General features: G+C 36.6%; 1 protein-coding gene across 1 annotated transcript in view; it reads left to right on the top strand.

The window, feature by feature from the left end:
• THSD7A (thrombospondin type 1 domain containing 7A) overlaps positions 1 to 15,321 on the top strand; it is a 219,133-nt gene that overhangs the window by 125,298 nt on the left and 78,514 nt on the right. The window contains exons 8-9 of the mRNA XM_032238272.1: positions 7,723 to 7,914; positions 14,350 to 14,584. Coding sequence (XP_032094163.1) covers positions 7,723 to 7,914; positions 14,350 to 14,584 — 427 coding nt within the window. The remainder of the gene's footprint in view (positions 1 to 7,722; positions 7,915 to 14,349; positions 14,585 to 15,321) is intronic.

The following is a 15,321-nucleotide window of genomic DNA, read 5'->3' as shown; positions in this document are numbered from 1 at the left end:
CAAGGTATGCAGAAGCGATCACCCCACTACAACCTGGAAGCCCAGAAGCTGACCTAACCACCAGCAGAAGCCCAACCAAGGGGCATGGCAGCTGCCACCATGGTGAACAGAAGGCGACATCAGAGTCACCTACCACACCTCCATAGGCCAAGTCCGCACGAAGCAGCCAAAATAGCTGAAAGTCACAGCCCTCATCGAGGACTCTCCATGTGAAATGGAGATTGACACTGGGTCATCTTTGACCATAATGCCTTGGGCAGCACTCAAGCAGGCTATCTCTAGCCTTAAGAAGCAGCATCTATGCCTTCGTGACTACCAGGGGAACCGACATCTGCCTTCGTGACTACCAGGGGAACCGAGTCCCCATCGTGGGCCAGGGCACCTTCCGGGTGAACTTCAAGACTTTCTGAGGCCAGCTACCAGTGATGGTAGTCAACGGAGACCTTCAGAGCCTCCTAGGGCTTGACTGGTTTGAAGCCCTGGGCCTAGAAGTGACTAGAATCAATGCCATACGAGATGAAAGCACTGAGGAACTCCTTAAGGAGTTCGAGAAGGTCTTCGGCACCGGTCTAGAAAGCCACAGTTGCTGAACCCTTACATTGGCTTCTTACAAAGAACGCAAAGTGGTCCTGGGGCAAGGCTGAAGCAGCTGCATTTGCTGTGGTGAAGAGACTGTTGTCAGTGGACACGTTTTTGGTCCAATATAGCCAGACCCTGCCACTTATTCTAACGTGCGACACTTCCCCATTTGGCGTCGGAGCCGTCCTCAGCCACCACATGTCCAATGGAACCAAGACACTTAACGCCTATTACTCACAAACCTTGTCTACTGCCGAGCAGAACTATAGCCAAACTGGACCGTGAGGCTCTGGCTGCAGTCGCCGCTGTTAAAAGTTTCCACGAGTACCTCTACGGCCATGACTTTGAACTCATCACGGATCACAAAGCACTACTAGGCTTGGTGGCTGGGAACCGGCCTACTCCTGCTTCTTTGTCGCTGCGAATGACCAGATGGACAATCCTTCTTGCGGCCTACAGTTATCACCTCATCCATCGGCCTGGCTCTACATTGGGGCATACTGACGCCATGAGTCTATGCCCACTGCCTGAACTGCTTGTAGACCCTACCCAGAAACTCCAGTCCTCCTCATTGACTGCCTAGAGACTGGTTCTGTCTCGTCTAGTAACGTTGCCCACCAGTCTGCAAAAGATTCTACACTCAAACTGGGTGTGGAGGGGTTGGTTCAAGGGGTCAGTCAGGTCTGAATTTAAAATGTTTTACTGCAAACGTGATGAACTGTCTGTAATAAATGGTTGTTTGCTGTGGGGGGACCGGGTCATTGTTCCACCCAAACTGTGCATTGCAGTATTAGAGGCTTTTGCACGTAGGGCATCCTGGCATTGTCAGGATGAAGTCTTTGGCCAGGAGTTACGTGTGGTGGCCTAAAATGAATAGGGAGATCGAAGAATAAGTGGCTACCTGCATACGATACCAGGCATCCAGACCAGCTCCCCCAGAGGCACCTGCTAAGGAGTGGGAGCAACCTCAAGCACCATGCACATAGATTTTGCTGGCCCAGTTCACGGCCAGGCTTTCATGGTAGTTGTGGACGCCTACTCAAAATGGCTAGAAGTAGTCCTCATGACCTCTACCACAGCAGAAGCGGTCATCAAGGCACTACAGAGACTTTTCTCCACTCACGGCCTGCCCAATGTCTTGGTCTCTGACAACGGGCCCCAATTTACGGCCCTGCAGTTTGAGACTTATTTAGCAGCACAGGGAATCAGACATACCTGGTCACTCCATTCCATCCAGCCTCTAATGGTCAGGCAGAGAGAATGTTGAGATCTACAAAAGAGGCCCTATCCAAGATGGGCCCGGGAGATTGGCAAACACGGCTTGATCAATTCCTCCTCATACAGCACATCACGCCAAGTGCTACCACAAGCAGAAGCCCTTCCAAGCTTCTAATGGGTTGCCGGCTAAGGTCCCACTTAGACCAGCTACACCCAAACTACTCTGCCGCATTGCCCCCAGATTTGACAAGCAAAGTAAGGAACTTTAGTGTAGGGGATTCAGTTTACACCCCCAACTACGCTGTGGGAACTCTGTGGATTCCTGCCATGGTAATAGCCATCACTGGACCTCACTCTTACCTAGTAGAGATCGAGGACAGTCGGAATTGGAGATGGCATGTTGACCAATTCCGTGGCCACCTCTCCAACTCCAATCTTAGGCAACCAGAGGTAACTCCTGCATGAGTTAGCCAAAGTCCTACCCAAAAGGAGCACGAAGTCACTCCTTCTACAGACAACTCAAGCCAGAAGGTACTGGGGCACTTATCTGTTAGTGTTGCAGGCACGCAGCGAGCTCTGAGCTAACTGGCTCTAGAAGCTCCAGCCGCGGCCAGGGAAAAGTTCCAGGAACTTCCACCAGGCGAAACCGCAGACTGAAGAACACCCACCAACTGAACTGGTGAGCCATCAGAAAGCCCGCGTGACTATGTCACAAGTCAGTTGATCCCATCTAAGAGGGGAGAGGGGTGTTAGATACCAGAATCAGTTACAATGGTTTACACCAAGGTCCTCTGTTCCAGTGGGAACAGAGATTCCACCTAAGTGGCCAAAGGGTCTGACAACTCCGTATAAAAGGGCTGCTGTAAGACTGAACCTTCGCTGGATTGTACATAGTTGTTCCAGAGTTAATAGAGAGCTGTTGCTGCCTAAGCCTGAGTGTACCTTTCCTTTACCCGATCTAACATTTACAGTTGTGCAGACGTTTGTATGTGAATTTATCCTGTTTCTAGAAATAGGTTGAATAGTAACATGGGATGCAGAGGTATATTTTACAGATGACTGTAAAAATAGCATTTTGGTAAATTTTATTTCTTCTATATTGGAAAAAAGATCAAAACCTCCTCCAGAGGTGTTTCTCTTTTGCCTTCTTCTGGAATAGGTATTCTTTGAGTTCACAGCCTAGTCAACAGTCTTGGAAGTCCTCAGTGTTTTATTATCTAAGTGCTAACCAGAGTGGATTGTCAATTGTGATGTTTATTTAGAGGCGTTCATAGAATAGACACAAAGATTTGGTCCCCAGATTTTTACCTAAAGTTATCCAATAATAAAATAAATAAACAAATTTGACTGATTTTAACACAAACTTGATTATTAGAGTTAAAGATCTGGAGTGGAATTTTCCCAATCTGAGCCAGTTCTAGAATGATGCATGGTTTTGAACTCCCAGAAATTGTCAAGTTGGCTAACATAGATCCAGAAACTTTCTTTTGAAAAATCATTGCAAGGCATCAAACAAAGCAGTTTAATGTTTGTTATAATTGAAATAAGTGCAAATGTTACTTAAGTTTTTGAAAGGAAATTACTTGAGAATATTAACTATCCATTAATTAAGATTGTTAATTAAAGACAGATGCTGCTTAGCAACTTATTAAGAGGCATGAATAGGAATCAAGAATTCATTAAATCTATAGAGCTGGCAGGCATAAACTTGGTATGGTTTGCTTCCAAAAAATGTCATTATTAAATAGCAACTCCACATATCCCTTAAGAGAAACTTTGGGCTGTTTCACTATTATATACTTAGGCAGATATTGTTTTATAAATGCATTTTTTGTCATAATATATTAAATTTGGAATATTCTAAATTGCTGTACTTTTTCCTGTACAATATTTTGATGTACACTTAATAAAATATTCAACAGGAAAATAATTATTGTATCATAATTCAATTTCCAAATGTTTCTGAAATCCAGAGATACTGATTTCTTAGATTAAGAAGGAACAATTTCCATCTCTGCTTGTATATGAAATGGACAACATGGACTATGTAATATTCTTACTTCCACCCAAAATCAAAATTTCAACAGATTAATACATACACTAATTATTATTATTAGCCTGTAGTTCCTCCCCAGTTCCTTGTATCATGATTAGTTAGCTGATTTCATCAACAAGAATAGGTTCATGTAGTTTTAAAAATTATTTATTGTTCCTTGTTAATGAGATGCAAATAGGCTAGTAATGTCATGGAAATTGGTATTATGTTTTATATGGAGCTGCAGAAACCTTGGCAGTTATGACCTTCAACTTAAAGGGTCTTCTGAGGGTTGACATACTTGGAGCTTGCTGCTCTCCATCAATCACTTACTGTTGCTACTTTGGCCCCAGAGTATACCCTGAAAGTATTTGTAAATTCAAGTAGCTGAGCTTGTTTATTTCCTTGGAAGCAACATAAAATGATAAACTAGTTTATTTTTCCAATGATGCTTTTGTACTCTACAAGATGCATCAGTCAGCCAAATCTTAGGATAAGTGATTTTATGTGGAAATTCAGTTTAACTTTATTTCTAGAAGTTTTAGTCATTAATGGAAAAAGTTTATTCACATGTTTGTTCTGATATGTTTAATCTTCCTCAATTCTCATTGGGATGCCTTTACATCATAGCTTTATTTACTATTAATAAATTAATTTGTTGTATATCTATGTTCATACTATCATTTAGTATGATATTTTGGTTTAAAAATATTCTTAGATTTTACCACAGTAAATTAAATAAAATGTAAATAAATCCTATAAATCCTATCCTATTAAATAAAATGTAAATAAATCTTCATGGAACAATGCAAATAAAATTAAAGAAAGGAAGAACATTTTAAAAATAGTTTGAAACAGTTGTTTCTATTATTAGGCTTCTACTTAGCATTATCTGAAAAAAGAGAGATTGTTCAACCAACATTATCTTATAGTAGTTTATAACAGCTATATTAGGGCTGATAAGAAGGGCTTGCAAAAATCTAGATGACCAAAAGATAGCAGCAAATAGTCCTCTGCTATTTAATACGGTAGTAATCCATGTTTGTAGTCCAGATCTAGTAGCCCTGCCATAGAATAAATATGTATAATAGTGTCATATTGCTAGGTAGTCAGATCTGGGTTGCCAAATGTAGATGACCACTTCAGACAGCATTGAAATGCTGTCCCAGTAACCCATCTTTCAATTAGACACCCTTTTCAACTAGAGCTGACATATGTGTCCTCTCCAGTTGGATAGAGAACATCGTTTACCTCAGGTTTTCAATATTGCTCAAGCTATTTTAGCTTTTTCAGACTAGTTTCATTCTTCCCACCAATTTTCTTAGTCTAACTTTGGAATAGCATTATGCTATTTAATCTCCAAGTAGTTGTTCTTCCACTCAAGTTAATAAACAGCAAATTCCATTTTTGCAGATGAAGACTGAATGACAGTGGATAGCTATCCACACTTATTTTTAAATAAGAAGAATAGGGAGAAGATGTAGTATGATATTTTGGTTTTAAAACATTAATTTAAAATAAAAGTAATCTCATGAGAACATATTTTTATGTACATGCGGAGTCATGACATCTGTTAGATTTTACCATATTATAAAACTTAGCTGTACTACCCATCACAGCTATTATCTATTGGGATTTCTACCACTTCATGTGATTGCTACAGTGAGATTATTTTGGCAGCATATGCTTGATTCTTCCTAGTCAGGAAAAATGTGACATTATAAGATGAAATACCTACAAAGGTCAATTTGTTCATATCGTTTATAATATATAATGGGGTGGGGGGAGAATCTACCTCAGTAATACAAACTCCCAATGAGCCTAAGTAAGTGTTATAAGGGATGCCTCATTCCATTTTATTATTTATAATCAGATAATACCTACCATGGAATGTTTTCGATCTGAACATATTACTTTAATATGCAATCAGTGACAATATTATCCTGTTTTCACATAAAATCAATTTTTAAAGAGTCTGCCACCAGATGCAGATGCAGTTTGACTGTTTGGTATGTGACAATCAAACTTCTATCTAATTAAAGATTTTGAAGATTTTAGGACAACTGGCATTATTTGCCCACAGGATTTCACATATTTCTATGTTTATATGTATATCAAGAGAGGGATAGAGGTGTCCCTGCCAGCTGCTAAAATGTCATTATACATCAATCTGATCAAGAAAACAAGTATCTCTTCTTTTTCAGCTGCCAACATATTTGTTCAGAATGTTTTACTTTTTTAAAAATGTAAGACCAACAGTTTGGAATAAAGAAAAAACTAATGTATTTTTTTCTTCCAGTTCCCCGAGCAGCTCTGACAATAAGCAATTATTTATCAGTATTGACTCCTGTCTTGAATGTAATATTGGAATATTGTATTTCTGTTTTTAAATATTATTGTAGCGAAGCATATTATGTGTCATATTGAACATCTTGAGCTCAATTCTATTAGCTATTATGATGAAATAATTGATCAGATGAAATAACTTCATAATTGCAGTATAATGATCTGGGGTGAGTTAACTCTGGCTCAGAGTTAATGACTTTGCAATTTCTTGGTTGAACACCCAAAATTCCATCAAGGAATCTATATGTAATGTAATTGAGCTTTTTATCCATATATACTGGACCCTTACCCAAACTGCTTCCTTCCAGATACATTGGATTAAAAATCCCATTGTGCTATTTATTTATTTACTTATTTATTTAATTTGTTTGCTGTTTCTATCACTCTATAAGACTCTGGTGGCTTACAATTAAAACCATAAATATTAAAGTATTGAGACATTAATTACAATAATACAAACTAAAAAAAAATAATCTGAAGGCAAGGATATTAGTCCACCAGCTATCTTCAACATAGAGCACCCCTGACAGGATGCCTATAATACTATGGCCATATTGTCCAGAATACAATGAATGTTATTATTTTTATTATTATTTTATTTATTGTAGCCTGCCTTTATTATTTTTACAAATAACTCAAGGTGGTGAACATATCCAATATGCCTTCTTCCTCCTATTTTCCACACAACCCTGTAGAATGAATTGGGCTGAGGGAGAATGACTGGCCCAAAGACCCTCAAATGGCTTTCCTGGCTAAGGAGAGAGTTACTTTCTAACCTTCTAACTGTCCTGCTTTCCAATCTGGCACCTTACCCCCTAGACCAAACGGCTGTATCTGGAGGGTTATAAATTATTAAAATTCAGGGGTTTTATTTATTTTTAATGAATTTATATACCGCTTTGTTAAAGGCTGCTCTCTAAATAGGATACAGAAGCAAGAACCACAGCCACTGAAATAAATAGAGCAACAAAGAACATACAATAACAGAAGTACAATATACAAACATGGCATCAATTATAACTAATATAATATTCCAGGCACTGAGATTACTACAACATCCAGCTCTTACGGAATGATCAAGTTTTTAATGAACTTCCAGAAGACCAGGACAATGGAAGCTACTGTTGCCGTATAACTTGCTTTAGAGTAAATCTGTTTAGGTTTGTTCTGCAAGATAATTCAGCTACGTAATGAATTTGCAACATCTTTTTCACAAAGATAGTTGTTACAGTATTTAAATAATATTTTTCCCTTATCTAAATTAAGATATTTGTTTTTGCTACCTAACATTTCCAAAGTATAAATATCAACCTTCTCCCATTCATCATTCAGTTCCATTTCAAATGCATGAGTGAATATGGAGTTTGCAACAATTTCTCAAGCGCTGAAGCATGGAAAAAGATACACTCACTTGGATAACTAATCAGTTTATTTTTTTTACAAAGCAACCAAATCTAATTTATTTATATGCCCATCTGGGTTAAGAATGTTCAACTGAAGTTAAATTAGCTCTGATAGACTGCTACTGGCCTTTTCTTTCCCAGGAGAAGAAGTTGATAGACAGCTCTGCAGAGATGCTATCTATCCCGTTCCCATTGTCTGTGAAATTCCATGCCCCAAGGACTGCGTTCTCAGCACATGGTCTGGATGGTCCTCCTGCTCTCACACCTGCTCAGGAAAAACCACAGAAGGGAAACAGATGCGCACCCGTTCCATCCTGGCATATGCAGGTGAAGGTAAGACCATATATTAGCATTTTGCAATACACAAACATAAGCGTGTAATATTTTCTTAGGATTCATGACGAAGAATGTACAAAGAAAAGTTATTTCTCTCTCTCTCTCTCTCACATACACACACACACACATACTCACACACACACACACACAATATTTTAGTATGACTAGTAACAGTATTGGCAAGTAGAGAATACACCATTTTCACTGTGATTTGCCATGTATTAATGAGTTGTGAAATATCTGCAATGGTATATAGGAATGACCTTGGGAGACTGTGCAAAGAGACACTGCAAAGGGAATGATCAAATAAGAGACAGCATAGCCCGCAGCTGGATATTGGATGGGGCAAGATGCTCAGAAGGGGCCATTCTTAGCTGTAAAGGAAGGGGAGGAGAGTGGGGGAGACATGTACTTTCAGATTTGTAAGATTCTGTCAATGTAGCTTTACAATAAAGTAGAATTAGCTCATCTGGTTATGTTTCCTATCTGATTGGCCACAGAAGACTGACAGTATCAGAACAGATGCTTCTAGCAGTTAAGGCTAATATCTCATCTTATATTGTCTTGTTTTACTTTCAAGTTGCTTACTTTTCTTTCTTGCATTTTGTTTTCCACATTTAGCTTTAGATGACGATGCCTCTTTTATATTTTCTTCGTTCCTACTCCAAGAAATATTTCAGTGTAAGCAGGATTTAAATAGTGGTATAGATTTTTTTTTTGTTGTTCAATAGCCATTTTAATCTTAAAAGAAAAGAAAAATGTATACTTTGCTTTTTCATCATTGCAAATGTTTTAAAGGAATTATTTTTAATTTGCTAATATATATTATAATGTTCTTAGCACATGATTTCATTTAGCTTTTATACTACAAAGAAACATTTAATTCTTTGAATCTGGAGGGAAAAATATGTATATTTCACTGTGTTTATGGCCATTCTCAAATAATTTACATTTCAGAGTGAAAGAAAATCACTTAATTTGTGTTTTGTTTCTACTAGGGATATAAAGGAAATCTGCTATAGATTTCAGTGGAAAAGAAATAGTGCGGTTTGGGAAAATTCCCCCTGAATCACCAGAAAGCTCTGTGTTGATTAGCACCAATGAACTGAACCAATTAACATCCAGCATACATTTGACAAATTTGTATTAATAATAGTTATTTTCAAGGAGGTATTCTGCAAAAGGGATTAAAAGAATACTCTTTCAAAAGTATAATTTTTCAGAATTAAAAAGATAACTTTAACAGAGATGTGCAGAAGCTGTTGCCTATGCAAAAAGGGCTAAAGCATTTTAAGTCCAGAACTATTAGTAAGCAGCTAATTAGTAACATTAGGAAGCAGCTGAGACAGATACCTTCCTACTAAATTGAACTGTAAGAAGGAGGAATTGTAAGAAGAAGGATAATAATACAGTCATATTCTTTTATTATAGCTAATCTCAGTAAAAGTAGTTTTAGACTTCCTGCAGACTAAAGCAGTACTAGTTTCTGATCAAAATGTTACTAAAAATTCAGAAGCTTTCTCTTAGAAGAAATATGTTTGAAACAATATAGGGATTGCTTGTTACTGTCAGCTGTTGTTTTGGAAAGTTATCTTTTCCCCTGTAATCAATATGTCCATTTCTGTTGCTTACTCTCTGTCTCTCTCTGTCTCCCTCTCCCCCCTTCCTCCCTCTATGTAAGAGAGGGTAAGAGAGAGAGAGCAAAGAAATAGATGTGAGAAACTGTATGTGTTTTCAAATTTCTCTTTTCCCAAAAACTATGGGACAAATCTGCTAGGAGTCCAAAGGGAGGAATAGATCTACTTTTATAATTCAAAACATCTGTTACTCTCTCCACCTCTAAGCCCTTGGCATATGGCAGCCTATAAATACATTTTTAAAAGCTTTTTCAACAGGAAGGTGGAGGCTTTTCCAAGCATAGGTACTCCAGCTCTATGATTTATGAGTCACAAATGAGCCTCAAATTGTTTCATGCTTAATTTTTCATGATGCTAAAGGCTTGAGAGCCATATAAAGAAGTAATATTGAGCCTTAAGCTCTTAGCTTCTCTAAGGCAATAGACATTAACTATATTCCTTTGTTCACACCCAGTATGGAACATTTTAGATATCTAACGTCTTGCTAAACCTGCAACAATGGCTGGGAGCCGATATTTAGGCAAGTGCCATTATTGAAATATATTCAGATAATGGGAAAAGACAGGAGACAACAGGTTTTCAGATTTGGCAAAAATAATTCCAGAATCTGGAAGATGATTAGGATACTGTCAATGCAGATCACTTATCTCTGTATGAAATGAAACTCATTTTAGACTGTAGCAAATTTAAGAAGCTTCTTTTACATAGTAACACAGGGAATATCTGACTATTTCAGATTGTCCTCCCTGCAAGATTAGGAATGTTACTGTATTTTAGCAATTATCAGGGTGGATGTTTTTGATGATAAAGCAGTTTAATCACATGGCATTCCTTCCACCTTTCTGAATATCATAATTATGAAAGTAGGTCTGGCTTTTTCATAGGTGTCATAATCAAGCTAATTATTTCCAGATCAGAGAACAAAAATTGGTGTCTGATAATCTAAATAATCAGTAAACAGTGTAACATTTTCCCCAATATGCACATCACTGCTATTTACAATAGTTGTTGAAGCACACTGGAAACCAATTATGGCATACATAGGTCAAACTCAAGGGAGACTAGTAGATATTATTTCCTGCAAACTCTTATATTCAAATCAATAGAAGAATTGGTGTCAAAATAGCAAAGGAATATAATGAGTAGAAAAAGAAAGTCCATGGCTTAATTACTTGTAGAACATGTCTTCTGATGGCCATTGCCATAGCTAAATAATTATCAATCTTTCTGAATCACGTGATAACATGACTTTTGGTCATCTCTTTCTTATTTAGGAAGGATAATGCAGGCATCTTTAACTTGGTGCCTTACAAACATGATGATAACTCTGGTTAAGAACTAAGAAAAGATAAAATGGAGAAAGAAATAAAATTACTTATGTTACCTTTTTCTAAGATGAGGTTAGTGTATACATGCACGCACATCTCAATATCCACCTTTAGTTGCTTTATAAAAATAGAAAATAAATAATTAATATTTATTAATGTATATTTAAAACTCTTACTTCTTAGCACTAATATACTATTACCAGTATATAGGTGAACAGAAACAGAGCAGGCTATATTTATATTAGCATTACTTTTTTGTAGCCTACAGACTGCATGTTTTGTAAACGTGTTTCCTTATTTTCATGTATGTGTCCGATTGGATTATACAAATCTGAAGTCTTACAACTCAACTAATTTTTGCCTGAAAGCATTTAGTTGATTAGTTCCTCTAATGAATCTATTTACGCTTTGATATGATAGTATCTCCATAGTTCCACTTAATATTCTGTACTGATGTATGGTAATGCTCATTCAGTTACTAATGAGTGTTAATGATCATTAAACTTTAATTAACAGAATATAAAACTAACTGTTTTGGGGGTCTCATGTATGTAACATTGAAGAAATTGTTCAGTCCCTATTGATAGACAGTGTAAGAAATTTCTCTCATACATAGACCCAGTGATTTCTGCAGTAATATTGCTTGTAACATAAAACATAGTTCTAAATAATCTAACCTGACAATAAATCCATTTGAGAACCAATAAATGGTTATGCATAGGATTTTATTTTTGTAACTTCATCACTGCATAAGTTCAGGGGCCATATTTGTTTATAATTGAGTCTGATCAGCCATGTTTGGTGGTAGCATCTGGCCAAATTCATCTGCTCTTAAAAGAATAGCAGGATTACACCTAGTTAATTGTGTCAGCTAAACATTAGAATAAAGAGAGAGAGAGAGAGAGGGAGAATAATTCTGTATAAACCTTTTCCAATCAAGTGTAAAGGGTGTAAATGACAGAAGAAGCTATGCTATTTACCTCTATTGTTTTGCTTTATTAAACCTTTATCCTCTTCCCCTTTCTCTGAAGTTCTTAAACTGTATTTGGGAAAAGAAATATGGAAATGGGATCATAGTTTAATCATCAACAAAGGAAGGCTACATATTAGTCTGAGACTAATAGTAGGCATGTCAATCAAAATGTGCAGTTTGGCTAGAAGGGCAAATTTTCTAAGCCAAATTATTACAGTGTCCAGTGCCTCTATTCCAAGTGATGATTTTTCCTTTTTCATTGAATTTCCAATATTGCAAAGGTAAACAATACAAGGTCATCAAAATACTTCATTTCTTCTGTATGCTTGGATAGGAAAATTAAAATGAAATTAACCCTACAAAAAATAACTCATATCCGAATTTACAGCCTAAATGTTGGAAATGTGGCTCTCTCGATGCTAAATATTTTCATATATGGTGGACCTGCCAAAAAGTTAAGGCATTTTGGATAAAAATATGGTGGATTATGCAAAATATCTTTAAAAGAAGGATAAAGTTTACTCCTCAGTTATTTTTACTAGGTATAAGTATTGACTTTACAGTGGTAGAGACTAACTTGATTCTGCACCTAATAACAGCAGCAAGACTGTTGGTGGCGCAATACTGGAAGAAGGAAGACTTGCCTACAATTCAAGAATGGACATTGAAAGTTACAAACTTAGCCGAGATGGCTAAAATATCGGCATATCTTAAAAATCACTCAAATGAGAGATATAAACGACACTGGAAAAAATGGATTGACTATATACAAAATAAATACGGGACCAAGAAATTCCAGTTAGCCTATGCTTAAGATCAGAAATGATTTAAATTGTTTAAAGTTAGCTCAGCAAGAAGAAGCTAAGATCAATGTAGAGATGTCATTAATTTCTTTATTTCTTTTTTCTCAATAGATTTTAGACTGTGTTTGTTAAAAATCCATACCGTGTACGGGTTCTGGGAAGTTGGGGGGGGTAGGAGGAGGGGGGTTGGGGGGGAGGGTGGAGGGAGGGAGGGGTATACATTAGGCCAGACAAGAATTTGGTGGTAAACTAGAACTAAACTAGAACACACAAAAATTGTACCCCGATGTCTCATTGATTGAGGAATGATGAAATGTTTGTTTTAAAAGAAAATAAAACTTTTGAAATTTAAAACTGAAAAAAAAAATAACTCTTATCAAATAATATGGTCAATGGAGAGAGAGGTTGTAATTTTCCATTAATATTTTATTTGTTAGTGATAGTCATTTGAAGACACAATGATAGCCAATGAAAATAGTCTTTTAATGCTAATTTGATTTTTACCATTGTCCATCCATTTATCTAAAGGATTTTTAGATTAAACATCCACAATCTCTTATCAATTTAAATTAAGTTATTACTTATTGTATCTAAGAATTCAGTATAATATGGGGCAATTATAATGACATAGGAGGAACACAGTGGCTCAGTGGCTAAAACGCTGAGCTTATCAATCAGAAAGGTCAGCAGTTTGGAGGTTCGAATCCCTAGCGCCGTGTAACGGAATGAGCTCCCGTTACTTTTCCCAGCTTCCACCAACCTAGTAGTTCGAAAGCATGTAAAAGGGCAAGTAGAAAAATAGGAACGACCTTTGGTGGGAAGGTAACAGTGTTTCGTACACCTTCAGCATTTAGTCACACCGGCCACATGACCATGGATATATCTTTGGACAGCGCTGGCTCTTCGGCTTTGAAATGGATACGAGCACCACCCCCTAGAGTCAGTAGTGACATATGTTTACCTTTACCTTTACCTATAATGACATAGTTCAGATGTATCAAAAGACTCATAAACCTTGGCTCTCTTTTCTGTTTATAATTACTCATATTTTCCCATTATGTTCTAACCGGGGATCTTTGGTTATAAGAATTGAAAATATTGGCTGTTACCCTCTTAATTTAAATCTAGGTTCAGATGATGAACTTTCCTAGTCTTATTGACTGCAGTTTCCCTGTTCAGATATAATAAAATAATGGCATGGTGAACTAATTCTGGAACTGTTCAGTTGTGGAATATAGAGAAGACGAAATAATATAAACTGGGGCACAAGTTGAGATAATTCTACCCCCCAAATCTAATGGCAAAAGGATACCATTGAAAGTTGTAGATGAATGTATAATTTTAGCCTTTGATTTTAAACAAAAGATTCTGACATAGAAAACCATATAAACAGAGAAAAGACTGGACAAGATCCCTTTCCGTGTGTTTTCTAGATGTATGGATGTATTTCATTTTGTTTTCACAGAAAAGCATTCAGGCTGCTGAAGAGCCCATTCAGTCAAAAGCTTAGCATAACAAACAGCTTAATGCTTGTGTAATTTTTTTTCACCTATCTTGTTTAAAATGATGTATTTGGGGTGAGAGTATAGGGATACTAGTTATATTATCTATTCATTCCCCATTATGGTTACAATTTTTTTATATACTCCTATTATATACTCTATTATATACTCTAACATTATTTCTTGTAGGTGGTCTTCAGTGCCCAAATAGCAGCATGCTACAGGAAACACGCAATTGCAATGATCATCCTTGTACAGTTTATCACTGGCAGACTGGACAGTGGGGGCAATGCATAGAAGATACTTCTGTGTCCGCATTCAACTCTTCTGCAGGTTGGAATGGAGAAGCCACCTGTGCTGTTGGAATGCAAACGAGGAAAGTCATCTGTGTGAGACTCAACATGGGACAAGTACCACCCAAAAAGTAAATATAATGCTAGTACCTAAATGTCTTCTAAAGTACTTGTATTTATAGATATGTTAGGGCATAATTCCATGGTAGAATGGAACTCAGAACAGAATAATATTAAAAACAAGTCCACATTTGTTCATACAAATGCATTGGATTGAAACTACAGCATTTTGTTCTGGCTTATAAAACAGCTGTATCTATTTAAAGTGTTTTCAAATGGATCTATTGATCACTAGGTTTCCAATAAGATAATAGCAATATATAATATATGAAGTCTTGTGAAGGAAGAACAGAAATATGTTAGTTAATCTCTTGAACCATTATGCTCATGTCATTTAATAAGGTTTAAAGAGCAGAAGATGTACATAAAAGTGCAAATGAGAACCATGTTTTTACTTCTCTTAATAAAAAGAATTGGTGGGAAAAGATATAATCAATATTATTGGCTTTATCTTTAGAGTAACAGACTTCAGTTTATATTACTTCAGTTTAATTTGACCTTGAATAGGGTTGGAGGTCTGAGAGAGAAAGAGAGATAGCTGCAGATGTAATTATAACCTTGATTTAAAGGCAAGAAAACAAATACTATGATCAGAAGATGGAATATGCAATAGACACCTTTAGATGAACAGCTGAGTAAGGGAATAATAGAGAATAATATGACAAACCTATCATATGGTAATAATTTTGTTTTCAGTTGTTTTATAATCCATGTTGAATTATGATCTGGCAATTTATTGCCTTCTGAT

Source organism: Thamnophis elegans, chromosome Z (assembly GCF_009769535.1).
Source record: "Thamnophis elegans isolate rThaEle1 chromosome Z, rThaEle1.pri, whole genome shotgun sequence".
Lineage (NCBI taxonomy): Eukaryota > Metazoa > Chordata > Lepidosauria > Squamata > Colubridae > Thamnophis > Thamnophis elegans.
Note: the sequence above shows the minus strand (reverse complement) of the source record. Positions and strands in the feature narration are given on the sequence as shown.